Consider the following 19,822-nt stretch of genomic DNA (forward strand, 5'->3'; position numbering starts at 1 on the left):
TAAATATAATTTTAGTAGAAATTTCAAGAAAAGGTGTTTAAAATTGTTTATATCTGAAAACCCGTTGCTGTTATATAGCAGAATGAAACATTCAATTGTAAGCAACTAAAGCTTTTAAAATCCATATTATGAAGTTACACCATATTTACAAGTTATTGTGTCAAGTTTCAACCTAGTTGATGAATTTTAAAAATTTCAACTGTACAAAGATCATATGATATAGAATGTTAAGATACAAAAATAAAAATTTTGCATAAAATTATAATATTAGAAGGGTTTGGAAACGGAAAGCAAGGAGTCCCATGGATAAGGGGAACAGTCGGATATGTAAGTCAAAAGGATCCTCCAAATCAGAGAAAGGTTCCGTAGAACAATCACCAAATCGAAAGTACGGAGGAAACGAGGGATGGGTCCTACACGCAACTTATACAAGTGGAAACCTAATTATTTTATTACTATCATTAGTTTCGCATTATTGTTACAGATTAATACTATAATTTTTTTTTGTCATTTCTAACTTGTGACTTGTGAGATAACAACTGTAAGTAATAATACAATTATGTTGCGTCCTTCCTTCCATACTTCCAGCGTCAGGGTTATTCCATTCATATTATGTGGTATGATTTTAAATCTTTCTTTAAATCCAGTTTGGTGCATTTTGATGTTTGGTCGAAGCTATCACTAAGAGCATCTCCAATGTATGTCTCTATATTTTTCTCTAAAATAGAGATCTCTATTATAGAGGTGGATTTGCTCCAATGTATGCCTCTATAATAGAGTTCCTCTATTTTAGAGGAAAATATAGAGGAATCCTACTTTTTACCTCTATATTTAGAGATGAAAATAGCAAATCTCTATATTTTCCCCTATAAATAGAGGAACTCTATTATAGAGGCATACATTAGAGCAAATCCACCTCTATAATAAAGTTTCTCTATTTTAGAGGAAAATATAGAGATAAAAATAGAGGTGGGTTGGAGATGGTCTAAGTCAAGATATTTAGCGTCGTGGTTTATACTAGTTTGGTTGTTGCGGATTGTGGATTCAAATCCAGATAATACATATAGTTGACCAACAAAATAAAATAGAAACTTCTGTTCAGATTTGATGTTGTGATTCAGTATATATTTATATTTTTCATATGAAAAGAAAATACTAATCTGTATTGAACAGAGATACTAAGCTGACGACAGAAAAAGTTATAGCGAAAAGAGATAACTAAAGCTATCGCAAGTTCAATTAATAAGCTTTTAGTCATTTTGCTTGTCTATATGACCACTAAATGCTCTACTTTCTGTTTAACCTTCAGCCTTCAGTTGAAAAAAAAACTATCATTGGAAAAAACCCAAACCAAGAAAAAAAAGAGCTTTTCAGATTAGTTTTATTTTATTATTTAAGCTTCTTATTCTTCTATTTCTGGTAAAGTTAGATAAACATATAGAAAAAATTACCATAAGTTGCATTCTGTTGACAAACTTTCAAAAAGAAAAAATACTTTATACGTTAAAACCTTGTATCTGGCCATTTACAACATATAACTTCCATGTAAAGTGATAAGAAGAAACAAAAAAAAAGTGATGACTATAGAGTTATGAAAAACACGGCAATATATTTGAATAATATAATGGAAAAGACGCGCATTCAACCATATAATGTCAACCTGTAATGCACAACTGTCTATCTCCACCTTACAAAATAACATTAATAATAATCTCTAACTATATTTCCCCCGAACATTCTCCTGTATATATAACACTTACATCTTCTTGGATCCTCTCCTAAACATACCTCCTTTCTATCGTTCTCTCTAAAGAATAAGTCTTCGATCTTTCTTCACGTCATGGGAAACTATGCTTCTTCCGCTCTAAGCAAAACCTCGTCCTCTTCATCGGCGGCGAGAGTGATTCTCCCGGACGGTGAAGTCCGTCACATTCACGAACCAACTAAAGCCGCAGAGCTTATGATGGAGATTCCCAGCTTCTTCCTCGTCGACGCCAAGTCGTTAAAAATAGGACGTAAGCTCAACCCTTTAGCCGCCGATGACGATCTTGAACTCAAAGGCTGTCACGTCTACGTAACTTTCCCCATGACGCGTGCCACGTCAGCAGCTAACGCTTCGGACATGACTAGGTTATTCCTAGCCGCCAAGAAACAGCAACGCCGCCGAGTTGGTAACAAATCTTCCCGTGACGGAACAGCCGTGAAGCATTGTCACAACGGAAGGGTGTCGCCGGACGGAGAAGTGGGGGACGTTGGGGTGATAACGGCGGGATCGAAGCTGAGTTTAGAAGATATCGAAGAGTTTTCGGCGGCGGAGTTTATGCATAGGATCTCTATTTCGAAATCCAAGAAGCCAAAGTTAGAAACTATAGATGAAGAATCTTTGTGTTAACGTACACAAAATCAAACAAAAATGGAAATTTGATTTTTTTTTGTTTTCCAACGTTATTTTTCTTTTATGTACCATTTTTTGTTCATCTATCATCCTCTCCGCGCAAGTGGTTTTTCTCTTTTGTGGTATTAATGATGAACATAAAGAGACATTAGTCGAGAATGAACATGTGGATTTTTAATTGTTTTGGTTCGGAATGTGAATTTATAGCTACTCCAATTGTTTTTTTAACACTAGCTACTCCAATTGTTATCACCATTAATAACTTTCCGAATTATATGATCGTAGTTATTATGAAAACTTTTTTTTTGAATTGAATGTTAAATTTATTCAAATCAAAATCTTTTGTTTACATTAAGTGCATCTTATTATGAAAAACTAGATCCTTTTTCTGCGTTACGCGCGGATAATATATTTAAATTTATTACATTTATCATTTGTATTTGTATGTGAATTTTTATATATTAAATTATATATAACTAATTTTAAATTTGATTTTTTTTTATATTTTAAGTTTGAATTAAGTATTTCTATTATATGTAACACAATTAACTAATAAAATATAAAGAATCAAGTCTGAGATTTTAGAGTTACGTAAAAAATATAATTATGTATAGAACATAAATTATCTTAGTTTAAGAGATCGAAATCTCATATCGAATAAATACACGAAAAGAAAAAGTATTCCAATAACCTACTTAAAATATAAAACCCTCTTTTCAAAAAAAAAATGTACTTAATAATATTTTTTACGTGTAATAGTTGAAAACTGACAATTGAATATCGATCTAGAATATTATTTTAATATATCTAATGGTAAAATATTAGTTGTAATAAACAAATTTTGAATTTTTAATATTACATGAATTAGAAATCTTTAAAACCGATTATTTTTGAAGTATCAAACAAAGGACCAGTTGATGAACACAAAGCAGATACAATGAGCATTCTCTTCTTCATTGAGTACTTTCCAAGCAACTGCTCTCTCGTATGAAACTGGTCTCCCCATGCTTGACAGACATATCCCACCTTGAAGACTCGCAAAGCCCTAAACCAAAAAAATTATGTTAAAGTCAGATATCAAACTACATACACAAATCAGACCAGAACGTTGTTAAAAAACCTGTTGCATGATCTGTGGGAACTCAGAGCAGAGAGTCTTCCTTCCATTGTCATCAAATATCTTCTCTAAAGAGATATCTTGAAGAGAAACCAATGTTGTCTCAAGCATGTCTAGCCCCGCCTGGTTTGCAAATGTGAAGACTGGCATGGCCTAAACAAAAAAGGTTAAAAGAGGATCAGTGAATAATAAAACATTCATTGAGTGTTTGATGTTTAAGTTAGTACCTTCATTGAGCAGCAGATGATAGCATCTGTATGATGCCAAAAGTTCTTGAGAACAGATTCATTGCCTTTATTAGAAACAAAGCAACCCAGCTCATCCCTATACACACAACAACAACAACAACAAAAAATTAAAAACATATCCAGAGAAGAGCAAACAGCTATATTATAAATAAATCAAAACAAAAAATCCTCTAAGAAGCAAGTCTATTATGCATCACATGCAAAATGACTGCTTAATACAAATGAAATTAGAGCAAACACCACCAAAATCTCAATATTCATGGCAAGAACCCACGGTTTCCATTTTGTGAGTGCATCATAGAGATTTAGTAGCCTAGCCCTAGTGTAGCATAGTAAATAAAACAATTACGGACAGATTCATAAAAGAGCAAGCAACTGTCTTTATCAATTAAAACACAAATCAAATCAGAATCAGAATCATCAAATGCGAACATCACCTAAACTCTGTATATACATGGCATGAACCCACAATTTCCATTTTCTGACTGCAGCAAATAGATTAAGTGGCCTAATCCTAGTGTAGCATAGCATTAAGGACAATCAAAAACAGGTCCAAATGGAAACCTTTGAAGGGTTTTACGGCAAGGGAAGAGGAAGAAGGAGCAGCACACGAGCTTAAACTAAGACATAAAACATATATAGACCAATCTGGAGATAAACAAAGAGCAAAACCGTGACGAACCTGAACAACTGCCATGATGGTCTTAGTGACAACAGCAGCAGCTCTCTCAGTGTAATGCCCTCTCGCCACATTCCTATCAAACAACTCAACACCTTCACAAAGCTCCATACCCAAATGCACAACATGCTCATCCTCATAAGTCTCCCTCAAGGTAACAACGTTGGGATGCTCAGGCATATGCCTCATGATCTCCAGTGTTATGGTCATCCTATAAGAAGGCAACCAAAACTTTCTAGAAAATAAATATTCCAACTTTTACATTTTACCCAGCAACCACAAGTTCATATTTTTTTTATTTTTTTTTCACAAGTTCAAATTTGTTTCAACTCAAACATGGAATCCAAATTTACAATGTCCTAGAGCAGCAACTAATCTTGGTAAAGAGAGAAAACAAAAGCAGTAGAAGTAGAAGAACCTGCTCAGAGAGTTCTCTGGTGGGACACAGAACAACAGTCTTGGGACGCCTAGGCTTAGTTATTTTACCAAGGGTTGCCTCATCTTCTCTCATCAGCTGCAAAAACTCAAACCAATACACCTTAAAACGCCATGTTTTCAAGAACATCAACCAACCTATCTTCATATCTAAAGATATCATGAAATGACACTAAAGAAACGCATCAAATCATCTACTGTTACATAAGAATACACCAGCACACTTCCTGCTGAAGGTCCTTGATAGTGTTCTTCAGGTCTGGCCATTTGATTAAAGACTGCAGAAGGTCCTTGATAGTCACGTCCATGGTAAACCACCATTACACTTCCTGCTCTCCATATCACCATTCCACCAGTTCGACGCTGCCCATCAAAAGTAAATCCAATCAGTTCCCAACAAAACAATTTTTTTTTGCATCAACTTGTTACTACTTAACAGCCATGCTCAGCTCCATCTCCTATACAAAACTGCATTATTGTTACTAAGAAAGAGAACTACTAAGTTTCAGAACTAAGTTGAGATTAGGTAATGAGATTAGGTAATTATTGTTCAAGATCATTCAAGAACTAAGAGAGAACTAACTTGAATGATCATTACTAAGACCATTCTATTGCAGAACTAACTTGGGATTAAGTGGTTATTGTCCCTATATATTAGCTATCTAATTTCAAATTTCACACCTCAAATTCAACTAACGTCCTGCACGCAATAAAGAGATCTTTTTTCAACCAGGAATCAATTGAAACAGACCTCAACAATCTCATGAGCCGGTCTTCATATCACGAGCAAGCACCTCATGGAACTTAAGCCTCACAAGCTCCTCTTTCCTCCAAGTATCATGAATCTTCTCCATCACCGCCTGCGTGAGGCCAGCTTTAGGTATATTAATCCTCACCCTCAGATACATCCCGTCTCTCCTCAGCCTCCGTAGCCCAGAATCCTCAATCGTAAGCTCCGGCAACGACGGAGCTCTAGCTCTCCTCTTCTTCACCGCCGACAATCCTCCATCTCCTTCATTCCTCTCCGCCACCTGTTCTTCCTCGTTCTTCTCCTACGGCAACAACACATCATCGTCCTCCTCATAATCACTCTCTTCTCCCTCAGCGAGTATCACATCAGGCCTCACCCACTCTCTCTTCAGCAAATCGCCTAACCTCTCTTCTTCAGTCACCGGCTTCTTCACATCCTCCTCCTCGTTATCCTCCGCATCGTCCTCCTCGTCGTCGTCAGAAGCTGCTAATCCTAAGTTCCGTAGACGGAGAACGATCCTGTCAATCGAGCTCTGTCCTTTATCCTTCTCCAAATAGCGGCGTTTCGCCTCGGATTCCTTCTCCGATGACTGGAGATTACCTCGCTCGTTCGCTAGAGGAGGCGCGTGAGAGTAAGAAAGAAGGCAACTGGCTGACGTGAGGAGGGAATAAGTTTTAATGAAGATAAGAGGTGGAGTGCGAGATCTATATAGAATCTCAGATTGGGAAAGCTAAAAGGTTCCATTAATGAGATCAAATAGTGTATAGAAATGGTGAGAGGATTGATTGCAGGGGAGGGGATTGATTGCTAGTAAGCCAGATCGGCGATCGCACGAAACGAAGATGACGGAGAAGACGAAAAGAAAAGGGGTCGAGGATCGCCTTTGGTCAAACCGTGTCTGACGTGTCGTAGAGAAGCCACCTGATTGGCTGATTTAATTGTCCTACGTGGACAGCTTCTCTGATGCTCATATAACCCTTTTAATATAGTATAGATTATAAGAATCATAAATCATCCTAAGAACCTATATTGTTTGGTGTTCCTTGTGGAGAACCAAAAACCCAAGCCATCTTCATAGCTTTTGTCTACCATTCTTTGGATTGTGATGAGTCTATCCCGAACGTTTTTATCCACTTGCACCTAATAATGTTGTGGTTTTCCTTATGAATTCGTTAACAAATAATTATGATATCATAATCAGACAAACCTCACGATCATGAATTAAAAAATTATTGTTTATACTATGTTTCAAGATTTTAAAACTTCCACTTGCACTTAAGAATGTTGTTGTTTTCCTTATGAATTCGTTAACAAATAGTTGTGATATCACAATCAGGTAAATATTAATTAATAATGGTCAATGGTATATGTCTTAGAGACTTAGATGTTACAAAACGTTAATGGTACGTATTAGATGTTAAAAACGTTAAATGGTATTTTCAAGGAAGATGTTGAGTCATATTCTAAAAATTTAAAGCAATGACTGCTTCTTTAAATAAACACTAGATCTTAACCCGCCCGACTGGGCGGGTCTATATTTTTATGATATATATATAAACATTTGCAGATCTTAATTTAGTTGAACTAATTTGTATTATTAAAGTTTACTATTATTTGATATATAAATCAAACTTACTTGTTCATCCACGAGAACACATTCAAGAGATTCACCAGAGTTGTTGTTTATCTTACATGAGTGAAGACACTTCACATGTACTCGCCAAGTGTCTTTGAAGGGTTTGACTTGGTTAAGAAAAACCAAACTCTGCTTGTTCGACAAAACCAAACTACTTTACTTGTTAGACATTTTAGTTTCTTTTTTTCTTTGCTACGGTGAGTATGAAGAATATGAGGGGAAGGTTTATATATATATAGTGGGTTATACGTAATCTAAAGAATTTTTTTTAAAATTTAATAGCATGATTTTTGTAGAGTCAATCAAGCAAGATATATATTAGTTGCCTAAGTAACTAAATTTGTTAGCACAAAAAGAGAATATTTGGTTGTTATACTTAAAAGTGGTTTTGATAATTTATTATTTGAAAATTAGATAAAGAAGGTGTGAAATGAGGGAATCAAGTAATTAGGATTCTCGTTTAGATATGTTAGTTTGTAAGATCGATATATGTGGAGTTAATGTGTTGGAATTATGTTTTTGTTAAGTTTAGATTTTGTGTATATTTTTTTTTCAAATATATGCCTTATTTAACTTGGAAGTTACGTTCTGTTAAAATCTAGCTGTTTTTATTAATCCTATTTTAAGTTAAAATCTAAAGTATTAAATATATGCCTTATTTTGTTTTGTTCACGTTTTTAAAAAGCATGTCGAATTTTTAAATTAAAATCTAAAGTATTAACTATATCTATGCATCCAAACAAAACAGTTTTTATTAATCTTACTATTCATATAACCAAACAACTCTCAAATGTACTTCAGTTTTAATAATATAGATACGTGATATACGAATATGTGACTTAGTATTATTCTAATAGTCATTTTCACGTAGAGATGTGTAATCACTAATCAGTCGTGTTGTCCATGTCGGTTAATATTATATTTTCTGCAAGCGGTTTGTCAGAACATTTGGAAGTTTCTTCAGATGATACTAACGCTTAAGAGAACAATGAATCGGCTTGTCAGAACATTTGGAAGTAATATAGTGAGCTCTTTCTGCGGACTGTTACTGTAATGTCAACGGATAATACCTTTATGATACTGCATCAAGAATATTGGAAGAAGATTAGGATTTGCAGAGACCAATGAATCGTGGAGTACAGTTGATTGATCACGAGCTGGTAGATTTTTGCATTGTAAGAAGCTTTATTGTTTTATCTACATTGGTCTGATTGAATATTATTTCTCCCCCCAAAATTCATTAGCTTTGTAGATAGAAGAAAGAGTAAAAACACACACGCAGAAGCATTTTGACTTCTTTACAATTTCAACACAGCTGATCCTATTACTGTTACAAGGCTAACAAAAAAAGAACTTTCTATCTTCAAGATCATGGTTTCGCTGCTATCTATTTAGATACGAATCTCTTGCAACAGCTTCCATTGCCTAAAAACCTTTTGCTAAATATCTTAAAACATGTTGAAAATTGCTTCACGCGATCCAAGCCATGCCCCATGAACAATGCTATCTTTCAACTCGCTTTGCCCTGAAAATCCAACATTACAAGTTTCTGATTACACTGAAGATAACAAGTCAAGAAGTAGGAGAAGGATCAGTGTGTACTAAAGTACCTTCAACAGCAGACCAACACACAACTGAAGGGACACTGTTGGAGAATTTATTTTCAGACAGAAGTTGACCAGATTTGATACTCCAAATGCGAGTGTAACAGTCCTCTCCTCCTGATACCAACATACAAAGTCAAAACAGAAACTCAAATCATATCACTGAAGTCAAAGTTATGCTTTAGGAACAAAGTGCTCCTTTTTATTACCTGACATGAGGAATCTCTCTGATGGGTCGATGCCAAACTCAATGCGAGTATGAGAATTTACATGCCCTTCATATGTCTGTACAGCCACCCCTCTCTTAACCATGCGTTGATCATATAGCTTTATCTAAGAATAAGATAAAAGTCTGTCTCTTAAAGATAACAATCGAAATGATATGATAATATGCAGAATAGTAGCTCTACTCACCGTTCCATCCATTGAGCTTGCCATTAAGTACTGATCATAAGTTTTCAGTGTCTTCATGCTAGAGAAAGAAGTAACGAATTATACAGCCATGATGACAACAAAGAAATACCATATATGGTTTCAGTTGTTTACTAACCATGTAAGAGATGAAGGCATATATAACACATGAGATGGATTAATGTTTCCTTTAAGCTGCAAAAATAACAATTGTGAGGAAAGAAAGCATCACTAGAACGTTGTGGGCATCGTTAAATAATTTCAACTTTACCTTAAACCATTCTTTTTTTCTAGCAGTAGCTTGACTGGTCCCACTCGTTGATTGAGACCGTATCTGGTGTCTAGTGAGCCTGCTTGGTCTCTCACGTACATCAACCGACACAATAGCTCCATTCCTGAGCCCGCATTGAACAATGCTCCCCTTCTGTACATAATACACAAACACACGTCAGAAGAAGAAGAAGAAAGGTTCACACACAGCTTTAGCAAAAGTCAGTTACCGATTGGTGAAACTGAAGCGCCAAAACATCGCTCTCGCTTCTGAGAAAGTAAGAACCAGCTCCTGTCTCCAAATCAACCAAAGCAGCTCCAACATTGGTGCCAATAGCTGCAAGAGTCCCACTCACACTGCAATCAGATGTCCAAATAGTACACTCGGAAGAAACATTCCCTCGGAGGCTTCTCGGAGTGACAATGTAAGGTTCCTCAGCAAGGCTTAAGATGAAAACCGACCCTCGTCCAGATGATCCAAGTGTAGTGATCCTGTTTTTTTTTCTAGTGTCAAGGTTTTTACAAATGGGAGAATCAATAGAGAAATTAAAAGACCATGACACGTTCAAAAGGATACAATGCTCGCTTTATGTGGTGGGAGTTGTCAGATGGATAAGAGCTTCCGATTAACTGAATAGAAGATATGCTGGAAGGGGCATGTAGATGAGAGTGTGCTGGTCTCCATATAAGCCTAGGTGCTTCCCTTTTGTTTTCTTTGTAAGGAAGAACAGAAACTGGATCACACTCGGTTCCACCATATAAAGCTGGAGTTTCAAACTCATCAAAGGGTGGTACTTGTCCAGCTTTGGACACTCTCAGTATGCTGAAAAGAAACAAACTTCCTTATCATATAGGTTGGATTGAAAAATAAAATAATAATCTAAGCAATTATCCGATAAATCTAATTGCATAAAAAGTCTTCCAACAAAACAACTACGGTGTGATTCTAATAGTAACAAAAACATATAGATTACTATTAAATGCGGTGCGATTCTAATTAAAAAACTACGGTGCTATTCTAATAGAACAACTACGGTGTGATTCTAATAGTAACAAAACATATAGATAACAAAAACATATAAAACACCTACGGTGATATTCTAATGACACATACATACCTCAAGCAACCTCCAGTACTGCCTGCTACTAGGATGTTCTTTCTGGTCAAGCCTTGAGATGTTTGTATATCAACCTGAAACTCTTTCAAAGCAGCATCACCTAAGTTTTCAGTGGAATCATATCTCCACACCTAAGCATCATCACCATTACACAACACATAGACGAAAAAAAACATGTTACACACCGGTCTTTTTTATGTAATCTTAATTAGAAAAAGAGAGTAGTGAACTACCAGAGGATTAGAGGCTTGTGTCTTTTCAATCTCCTCCTTGAAGTTAGACTTTTTCTTATTAACAAGAACACTGCCACTTAGCTCTCGGGAACAAAGTAGCTTCAAAGCTTTTAGTTTGTTTCTCTTCTGATAATTAGGTTCCTGATGACAATAAAAACTGACTTACACCAACAAACAAGCTAAAGAAGCTGCAAAGACTCGAGCTTTTACACAGTAACTTACCTTGAGAGGCTTTGGGTCAGGCTTTTGCTTCGTTCTTGAAGAAGACGATGAAGAAGAAGAAGGTTTTGAGCCTGGGATTGGACCTCTAATGGCGAAATATTTCTTCTTTTCCTCGTCGAAATAAAACCCAGGAAGCTCTGAAATAAAATTAAAGAAAAAAAACATATTAATTCTCAGGAACGTAATCGGAAATAGAAGAATTATTGAGGAGGAAGAGGTTTAGGGACCTGGTCTCATGTTGTTGTCTTCTAGGCGGCAACTCTGTTCTTCTCTGTGTTCTTAACAGACTCCATTAAACAGCTTTAGGTTTTGTTCAACAAGCTTAACCGGAAACGTGTTTTTACTCAATTTTGGTTTAAAATTTGAATCGGACCGGTTATGATCCGGTTTACAATAGTAGAAACTAAATAACGCTCTTATCGTTTTCTTATCAATTTTTCAGGTGTATGAAAAAACTTAAAATACCAAGGTAGTATAATAAATAAGAATGGATGTATTGTATATATATCTTTGGTCACTAGCGACTCCTCCTCACCTGTTATTGAATTTTGAATGTGATAAAATGATAAGAAATCTATCAATCCAGTTTGGTTTTGGTACAAGTGACCTTTTGTTTGCTTTGGTTCAGATTTAACAAAGAAAACACATAAGAGCATTAGAATGGGCTGTAAGGCATACCTCATAACCACAAGACACTCTTCTTCTATCCCATTATACTTTGCAAAACAATTTCGAAAAGGTTCTTTTCTTTTTCCTGTATCTTCTTGTTTAGTGTTTTGTTTGGTTTGGTTTCTTATAGTTTTTAGGAATTGGTTTTAGGCAAAGGGAAAAACCGAAAATGGGAGGTGAAAACTGATGAACTAGTCCATAGTTTGAAGAAACTGTGCCAAACAAAACGACCTGGGTAACTTCATTCTCAAGTTGAAAACACTGTTGTCAACTGTTTGTCATACATTTCTTATATTAACATTTACATGTTACAAAGTGTGGATTTGCATAAACACTCTGAAGGAATTAGACACTGACGTGTTGTTGAACAAGCACAGAAGCAACAAGTGAGTTTTTAATGGCTGGATCAAATTATCCCTTTTTGTCTGTATCATCAAATCATATCATGGATTGAATGAAACAATACTAAAAGCAAAGAGGCTTTTCCTTTTCATAGATTACTGAAACAACAATGTATCTGACAAAAGAATTATCAACAATTTTTCCCTATCTTCCATCTTTTTTAAACCCATTAATGATTCCGACCTTCTGTTAATCAACACAACACATTGTAATGTAAGCAACACTTCTTGGTGTTTTACTGACCTTTTCTTTTCTCCACCGGAGAGTTTCAACTTCTTGGTTCAAAACTACTGAACAACCCAATGCTTATAAGCAATCCGGTGAAGCTGATCATACCCCGCAAGCACTCCAGCTCCCGCTACTCCAAGAAGCATGTTCGCAGTAACTCCTCTATACAGCGCATAGAACCCTTCCGTTTTCATTATCTCCCTCAACGCATGAACAGCGTTCCTGTACTTCACAGGTTGCCCTGACGTAAGCATCATCCTCCTCCTTAGCGTATCAAAAGGGTACGCAATGACCCCTGCAGAGGTAGTAATGCTCCAACCCAACAAAAAGCTAGCCAAAAAGTTTCCCTGTCAAAATCACCATTCCCTCCCTCTTAGATTAAGCAAAACTACAAAGGCACAGAAACATGATACTAGACCGGTCCTGGGCCAAAGCCTGACGAAACATTCGACTTCATGCCCCCAAATTTTTTGAAAAACTTTATATGCAAATAGGCTTCCGAATCTGTAAAAGAAAAATTTCTAGGCTCCCAAACTACTTAAATCTTTACTAAATGGTCTACGGATCCCAAAATCTCAGGACCGGTCCTGAACAAAACCGGATAAAACATTCGCCTCAGAACTCCAAAATTATTAATTTTTAGGTCTCTAAACTATTAAAATCTTTATTAAATCGTCTATAGCCCACAAAATCTCAGGACCGGCTCTGTCTCCATTACCTCCAAGGAACCAACAAGCACAATGGGTTTGATGGTATCATACATCCCAAAATACATCGCCCGGTAAAGAGTGATTCCCACTATCGAAACCCCAAAGCCACGGTAAAGCCCTCTAACACCGTCGCTCGACAAAGTCTTACGGTACACATCAACCATCCCTCTAAACTGTCTCTTCCCATTCACCGAGCTCTCCTTCGCATCAGTTCCCAAACGAGTCCTCGCGTAGTCCAAATGGTATAAAAACAACGAAGTCGTGGCACCAGCAGCGCTTCCAGAAGCTACATTGCCTGCGAACCACTTGAAGTAACCGTCTCTCTCCTTGGAGTATCCGAGGAGGGTCTTGAAGTAACCTTTAAACGCAAAGTTGGAAGCCTAATTAAAAAAAAGAAACAAGGGTGAAAGTGTGTAAAGATAAAAGCTTTTATTTGATTGGTTACCTGTGTAGGGAAGTAGCGGATGACGTTGGCTTGGTTTCCTCTCCAGAAGGAGAGAGCACCTTCTTCTTTGAAGATTCTGAGGAAGCAGTTGGAGAGGGTGGAGTAAGGGGTGGTGAGGTGTCCTGTTTTGATCATTTCTCCTTGGTTTTGGAGTAAAAGCTTTACTCTTTCGATGGGGGCGGCTGCGGATTTGGCGACGATGGCTGCTGCGCCTCCCATGGCGAAGTCCGTTGAGAATTTCTCGGGGTTTTTGGTCGAAGTCATCCTTTTGGAGAAAGAGATGATTTTGAAAGACCTGGAGATTGGTAATGTGATCTTCGCCGCCGCCGGAGAGGGAAGAACACGGCGGCGAAAGATCGTTTGGAGGAGAAAGAGAAGCGTGCGACGTCGTCTTTTGGATCCTTTTAGAATCGAATCCACTAAAATTAGAAAAGAGAGATAATCATCAAATCTGTGAATCAGGAATGTCTGGTTCGATCAAACCGGAACCTATGAATTTATGGTTTATAGAAAACCGGCATGGTGACTGACTGATCTGTGTTGCCTATACCATAAAGGTTTTAGTTGCAGACATTGAAGCCAATCTCGTGCCCTACCACTCCTTATTGGAACCAAGACAGGCCGTTTCTCACCGTGTGGATTTTATTTGTTCTCTAATTCTGTGGAAGAGAAAGCGAATCATGACAATGGAGTAACAAGTAACTGTTTAAATTTAGTTTAAGACTGATTATAAGCAGTTACCAGTTGCTGGTAGAAACTTTTTAACTGATTATAAGCAGTTACCAGTCTTGAGCATATTCTCTCAGACTGAGCCATACTTGACTCTTCTATCACAGTGGATCCTTGGTGGTTCAAAAGAATGAGAGTGAGACTTTTGCTAAACAAACTCAGGCAAATCAATTCTTTTCTTAATGGTACCAAATGATATTCAGCTTGAAGGTGTTATGAGATATGAGTTTGTTCAGTCTCTTGTTGTATGTGTTTCCACAGTTTAAAAGAAGAAGAAAAGTCTCAGGCTATCTATATTAAAGCTTGCATTCAAGTTTTGTGTGGTTTCAGAGCAACTAAAGTTTAATAATTCAAATCCAAAAAGACAAGTGAAAACTCTCTGGACCATAGTACATAGAAGTTTCAGAATTTTTTTTTTTTTTTTTTTTTGCTTCAGCAGTTGATGCCACACATGGAAGTGTCAGGTCCTTTAGTCTTCATCACAAAAGGATCAATCCTCACCCAAAGCAAAGAGAAGATAGAAGCCAACAAAATCGACCATATCACCACAATCGTCGGCGTTCTGTTCTGCCTCCCCATCAAACCTTTCAGGAACGGGTAGAGATGAACAATGACCCAAAATGAGAAGAAGAGTTTACCAAACAGAGGTCCCCAAGACTGATACCCATTGTTGATAGCATCCGAGATGCCTGCAACAACCCCCACAATGTTTATGATCAAGACCGTTGTCGGAGGGATAAGCAGAGTTGTCCATTTGAAAGCGTAAAGCTCTCCGAAGTCGTCGTCATCCGTTGCCTTTGACGTGACTGTGAAGTTTGTGTCAATGCCTGCTAAGATCTTGAGGAGCCCTTGGACAACCGCAAAGAGATGAGCTGAGATTCCTCCAATGACCCAGAACTGCTCGTTTCTCCACCATTCCTCAATGCTCACTCCACTCCATCTCAGCTCCAAGATCCCCGTTGCAATGATGGAACCAAACAATGCAATGAAGAAGAGACTAGCAAATGTGCTTATCTGAAGAAAAACAGTTAGTTAGCAAAGTGACAGCAGCTTTCTAAAACGTTTTTATCAAATACTTCCTCCGTTTCAAATTAGATGTGGTTCTAGCTAGATTTGTTCATGCTAATTAAGAAAAGAGTTAAATGTTTAGCTTTGCCATTATTTACTAAAACAACACTTATTTTATAAAAAAATTGTTCTACAACGATACTTAATATGAAACAGATGGAGTAGTATACCAACCGGTGGCATGATGAACTTGTCGGTAAGGAGACAGATAGCTGGAAGAATACAGTAGGCAAGGAGTGGAATAGATGTGAAGGGGTAGATAGTTGTGTTGGCGTAAGCAAAACGCTCAAGCCATTTGAGTTTGCCTCCTTTGTAGCCGTACCAAAGAGGACTATGCCGGCTGAAAAAGATTTCAACGGAACCTAGTGCCCAACGCAAAACCTGGTTTAACCTGTCAGATAGATTAATAGGAGCTGAGCCTTTGAATGCAGCTCTCTTAGGCATGCAGTAAATAGATCTCCAGCCACGGCAATGCATCTTGAAACCAGTCAAAATATCCTCAGTTATTGAGCCATAGATCCAACCCAGCTGCATTTCCAAAGAAAACATAAAACTTTGTGTAAAAAAAAAAAAAAAACATAAAACTTTGTTACAATTGTTAGACAGGACCTGGACAAAACCAAATGAAATATTGAAATAAATTATATAAACAAAAATCCCATATTTGTGAAAACAATTTTTAAATTTTTTATTAAACCGTCTACAGTTCCCAAAATCTCAGGATCGGCCTTACGGTTCAGTATAGTTACCTCAGTTCCCCACTCAGTCTTGTCTTCATAACCACAGCTTATGACATGAATAGCCTCTTTAAGTAGCACTGCAGGACTTGATGATGGAGGAACACCACCATCTTCCATCAAAGTTGAGGTTACAAAGATGGATGATTGCCCAAACTTTTGCTCAAAGTTCATCTCAGACATCAAATGCTCCTTGTCACCCTCTGCTCCTGCCAAAACAAACACTTATCAAATACACTAAACCTACTTCAAGATTATTTGGGATATATAGTTTTACCACCTGCTATGTCGCCATTAGACTCATGCTTGGACTTTCTCCGGCGACCAAAACAAGGACAACAACCACAGCTTATCATCTTAGGACGTTTAGGACCCTTTGGTGGTTCATAACCATACAGAGCTTGTCGTTTGAAAACACAACCAGTACCAACGTAAACTGGACCTTGGATTCCATCTAGAGCTTTCATATTGATCTGTCACAACACACAAGAGGGTAAGAAACCGATTATATCTATATCTCTTAGACCAGATTGTGTCTTACATCAAAGAAGACAGTGTTTCTGTTGGCGTAACGATCATGCCTGTCAATACCATCGAACCTTTGAGGGAACTGCACGTAGCAAACCTTCTTTCCAATCTGAGGATCCATCAAAAAACACATTGCTTCCCTCACGGCCTTGCAGTTGTTAACGTAGTGATCACAGTCCAAGTTCAGCATGAAAGGTGCATTTGTGAGTACTCCCGCTACTCTAACCAGAGCGTTCATGGCACCAGCTTTCTTGTGGTGCTGGAAACCAGGCCTCTTCTCACGTGACACATACACAAGGCGAGGGAGCTCGTGGCCTTCAACATCAAATCCACCGTTGCTGCCGAGGAAGACTTGGATCATACCGGGATGGTCTTTAGTGTTGTTCCCTGGCCATGGTGTTCCATCTGGCATGATCCAACCTTCTAGAGGAACCTTTGAGGCTTTAGCCACAAGAGCATTGATCCTCACCTTGAACTCCTCATACTCTCTCTGCAAGAAACCAAGCCTTAGTTATTGAGTGGTGATATAACTTGAACTCAAGTGATATTACACTTACCTTCATGGCTCTACGTTCTTTAACGAACGTTGGCTGGACTTTATCCTTGAGATAATCAATTTTCAACGTGAAGTACATCTCCGGAGCACGTGGCTCTATGGAGAATTTCTTGCAGAAGGGAACCCATTTTCTTGCAAACTCGGCTGTTTCTGCTAGAGAGTCGAATGTGAGCATTGAAGCACCATCGTCAGAGACGTAGCAGGAGATTTTCTCAACAGGGTAGTCCATGGCCAAGATTGATAGGACGGTGTTGGATGTGACTAAGGGAGGCTCCTTCATAGGATCCACTGTACTTACAAAGACATCTACAGGGGCAAGCATGTTTGGTTCACCTTCTCTCTCGTACCTATACAAACAAAAACAAAATGTTGTATCCATAAACCAACTTCATACTCTCTGTCATTACAAGTGTAGTTTTATGTTTTCAATGCATGTTTGATTGTTTTCCAATTTTATCTTTATTCATTTAACTCAATACTAATTAGGGATATAATGGAATGATTTTCTTAACAAGCTAAGAAATTTTCTTAAACAATATATAAAATAAAACGGAGGGATTAGATTTTAAGGCTTCAACTTGAGAATGTGTGGACTTTAACCTGAGGGAGAGACGGTCTAGATAGGTCTCACGATCAATAGGGAACCACTTGGGGAACTGATCAAGAATCCAAGAGACGGCAAACCATATTTCACAGATCACAGAGGTTAGCCATAACCCCAGAGCATCATGCACAGGGTTCAAGAGTCTATAACGTAGAAAAACTGCTAGAATCACAAGCCTAGCAACTATGACCATCCTATATGGATTGATCTTGCTTGATGCTATGGGAACTTTCCGCGAGAGTGGCTGCCTTGCCTCGTCTATCCTGCAAGCCATTTCCAAAAAATATCCAAAAGACTGTAAGCATGAATCATACAAAACTGAAGTGTTAAACACATGTGTGTGGAGACATTACAGTCCCATGTCAGGATCATCATCTGGTTCTGGACCAAGATTCCCTTGCTGGAGCTTCCAGTCATCCATTCTTTCTCGCCATCCTCCCTCCTTCTTATCATCCCATCTCTCACTCCCTACCAAAAGAAGAAGAAAAGTGTTGTTAGAAACATCTACTTCATGTGCTTTTATAACAATGTAATAAGAGCCTAAAGTCCTTGTGTATGAAACTATGTCCCTATTGAGTTGTTAGAAACCTCTACTTCATTTTCTTGTAGTTAGTTTCATTACAGAAGCAGCTCTTTCTCAAACAAGGCTCTGGTGATTAATTTTGGTAAGAGCTTAAAGTCCTTGTTTATAAAAATATGTCCTTATCTACTACCAAACTAGTTCAATACCTAGCTGACATGCTTCATACCTTTGTTATTTTTGCATGATAAGTGACCTTAAAACACACATATTATGAGTATCTAAGTATATGGTTAACAACATCATTTAGTCTTTCTTCTACTACTAGTTATAGAGGACAATGAGCAGAGAGGCTCACCAGCTTCAGAAGATGGATATGGGTGAACACGCTTATGAAGCCCATGCTCTCCTCCAGCTGGGAACTCTCCACTTACCTGCAGAAAATCCCAAAGATATTAAAAAAATTATACAAAGTTGATCTTATATATTTTTTAAAAAAATTATGTAAAGCATATTTTCTCTGTACATGTCTACTATGGCCACCGGCTATAACAGGTGGGAATCTCCCGTTCTCATCATCATCAGGACCTCTTCCATAGCTCATTTTCCCATAGAGCATGGACTCAGCAGAATGATTCTGCTTGTTATGTTCATCATCGATATTAAACTCGTGCTCAATATCATCAATATCCTCTTCATCCTCATCTCCTTCCACTCTTGGGCTTCCTCTGAGACGCTTGTAACGAGTCTTGCACTGAGGACAGTTCTGTGTCCCTTCTCTTCTCTCGTACTCGTAGCATGGCCTGCACGCTGGAAAACCACACTCGTTGCAAGCTACGAACAGGTCTCCTTCCACTGTTAACCCAATCTGATCTCCACATATCTCACAGAATTGTCCATCCAGATTCTTCAGAGGCTTCGGCTGTAATTATTAATAAAAATTAAATGTTCAGTTCCATGAAAAGTATATATCAACAAAATCATTTGCAAGTATATAACGTAATCTTTAATTGTTACAGTAATCATATAATCCTTAACTAATCCCAAATATATCGACTAATTACATGTTCTTGCTTGTTTTGATGATCTTACCTTAATTTAGCGTTTGTGAATCACAAGATATGATATTTTTAAAAACTATAATTACTTAAAATGGGTTAATTGTATTGTAAAAACTAAAAACTAATATCAGACTATGAGTTACCTCTTCGTGGTTGTGAATGACAACAAGCTCGTTACGGTTATGCGAACCGGCAACAAGACCGGCGCTGGCTTCCATATCAGCGGCAGTGAGAGAGGACAAAACCGAAGCTAGGACATTCAGTATATGAGGGAACAAGTTTTCTTTTATCAGTGAAGATGATGAAACCCTTTTTAAGTTTCTCTTTCTGTATGGTACGTAGTTTGTTGCATAGTCTCCATTGCCTTCAAGCTAAGCTTTCGTCTTTTTTTTTTAATATTGTTTTCATGCAACAAACTCAAGTCTCACATCCATCAGCTAGCTAAC

General features: G+C 37.5%; 4 protein-coding genes and 1 pseudogene across 4 annotated transcripts; 1 reads left to right on the top strand and 4 right to left on the bottom strand.

The window, feature by feature from the left end:
- Nucleotides 1-1,741: 1,741 nt before the first annotated feature.
- On the top strand, nt 1,742-2,430 carry LOC125581295. The gene has a single exon (XM_048746432.1). The coding sequence runs from the start codon at nt 1,841-1,843 to the stop codon at nt 2,390-2,392; it is 552 nt and encodes a 183-aa protein (XP_048602389.1). The 5' UTR covers nt 1,742-1,840; the 3' UTR covers nt 2,393-2,430.
- Nucleotides 2,431-3,175: 745 nt separating this feature from the next.
- On the bottom strand, nt 3,176-6,452 carry LOC106445335 (homeobox-leucine zipper protein ATHB-15-like). Its single transcript, XM_013886861.3, has 6 exons — nt 5,626-6,452; nt 4,858-5,237; nt 4,443-4,650; nt 3,740-3,836; nt 3,516-3,665; nt 3,176-3,440 (listed from the first exon to the last, which is right to left on the bottom strand). Exons 3-6 carry the CDS (start codon nt 4,577-4,579, stop codon nt 3,294-3,296), a joined length of 531 nt encoding a protein of 176 aa, XP_013742315.2. The 5' UTR covers nt 4,580-4,650; nt 4,858-5,237; nt 5,626-6,452; the 3' UTR covers nt 3,176-3,293.
- Nucleotides 6,453-8,514: 2,062 nt separating this feature from the next.
- LOC106349381 (DDB1- and CUL4-associated factor 4) lies at nt 8,515-11,490 on the bottom strand. The gene is made up of 12 exons (XM_048746435.1): nt 11,347-11,490; nt 11,120-11,256; nt 10,898-11,038; nt 10,665-10,795; nt 10,124-10,369; nt 9,777-10,038; nt 9,548-9,700; nt 9,416-9,471; nt 9,280-9,337; nt 9,075-9,198; nt 8,872-8,982; nt 8,515-8,786 (listed from the first exon to the last, which is right to left on the bottom strand). Exons 1-12 carry the CDS (start codon nt 11,354-11,356, stop codon nt 8,710-8,712), a joined length of 1,506 nt encoding a protein of 501 aa, XP_048602392.1. The 5' UTR covers nt 11,357-11,490; the 3' UTR covers nt 8,515-8,709.
- Nucleotides 11,491-12,254: 764 nt separating this feature from the next.
- Nucleotides 12,255-13,995, bottom strand: LOC106354416 (ADP,ATP carrier protein ER-ANT1). The gene is made up of 3 exons (XM_013794342.3): nt 13,574-13,995; nt 13,137-13,508; nt 12,255-12,765 (listed from the first exon to the last, which is right to left on the bottom strand). Exons 1-3 carry the CDS (start codon nt 13,835-13,837, stop codon nt 12,478-12,480), a joined length of 924 nt encoding a protein of 307 aa, XP_013649796.2. The 5' UTR covers nt 13,838-13,995; the 3' UTR covers nt 12,255-12,477.
- A 575-nt stretch (nt 13,996-14,570) lies between these two features.
- LOC106354414 lies at nt 14,571-19,752 on the bottom strand (annotated as a pseudogene).
- Between the last annotated feature and the right edge of the window lie 70 nt (nt 19,753-19,822).

This window comes from Brassica napus, chromosome C2 (genome assembly GCF_020379485.1).
Source record: "Brassica napus cultivar Da-Ae chromosome C2, Da-Ae, whole genome shotgun sequence".
NCBI classification, from domain to species: domain Eukaryota; kingdom Viridiplantae; phylum Streptophyta; class Magnoliopsida; order Brassicales; family Brassicaceae; genus Brassica; species Brassica napus.

Bases quoted from the DNA above. Each gene is read 5' to 3' on its own strand.
- LOC106354416 (XM_013794342.3), bottom strand. From the start codon at position 13,837: ATGACTTCGACCAAAAACCCCGAGAAATTCTCAACGGACTTCGCCATG. The intron at 13,509-13,573 runs GTAACCAATCAA...TTTTTTAATTAG, and splicing joins TCCGCTACTTCCCTACACAG to GCTTCCAACTTTGCGTTTAA. The intron at 12,766-13,136 runs GTAATGGAGACA...TGATTTTGACAG, and splicing joins TGCTTGTTGGTTCCTTGGAG to GGAAACTTTTTGGCTAGCTT.
- LOC106445335 (XM_013886861.3), bottom strand. From the start codon at position 4,579: ATGAGGATGAGCATGTTGTGCATTTGGGTATGGAGCTTTGTGAAGGTG. The intron at 3,837-4,442 runs GTTCGTCACGGT...TTGTGTGTATAG, and splicing joins CCATCATGGCAGTTGTTCAG to GGATGAGCTGGGTTGCTTTG. The intron at 3,666-3,739 runs GTACTAACTTAA...TTTTTTGTTTAG, and splicing joins TCATCTGCTGCTCAATGAAG to GCCATGCCAGTCTTCACATT.
- LOC106349381 (XM_048746435.1), bottom strand. The intron at 8,983-9,074 runs GTAATAAAAAGG...TGTTGGTATCAG, and splicing joins AGAGAGATTCCTCATGTCAG to GAGGAGAGGACTGTTACACT. The intron at 8,787-8,871 runs GTACTTTAGTAC...TTGGATTTTCAG, and splicing joins GTGTTGGTCTGCTGTTGAAG to GGCAAAGCGAGTTGAAAGAT.
- LOC125581295 (XM_048746432.1), top strand. From the start codon at position 1,841: ATGGGAAACTATGCTTCTTCCGCTCTAAGCAAAACCTCGTCCTCTTCA.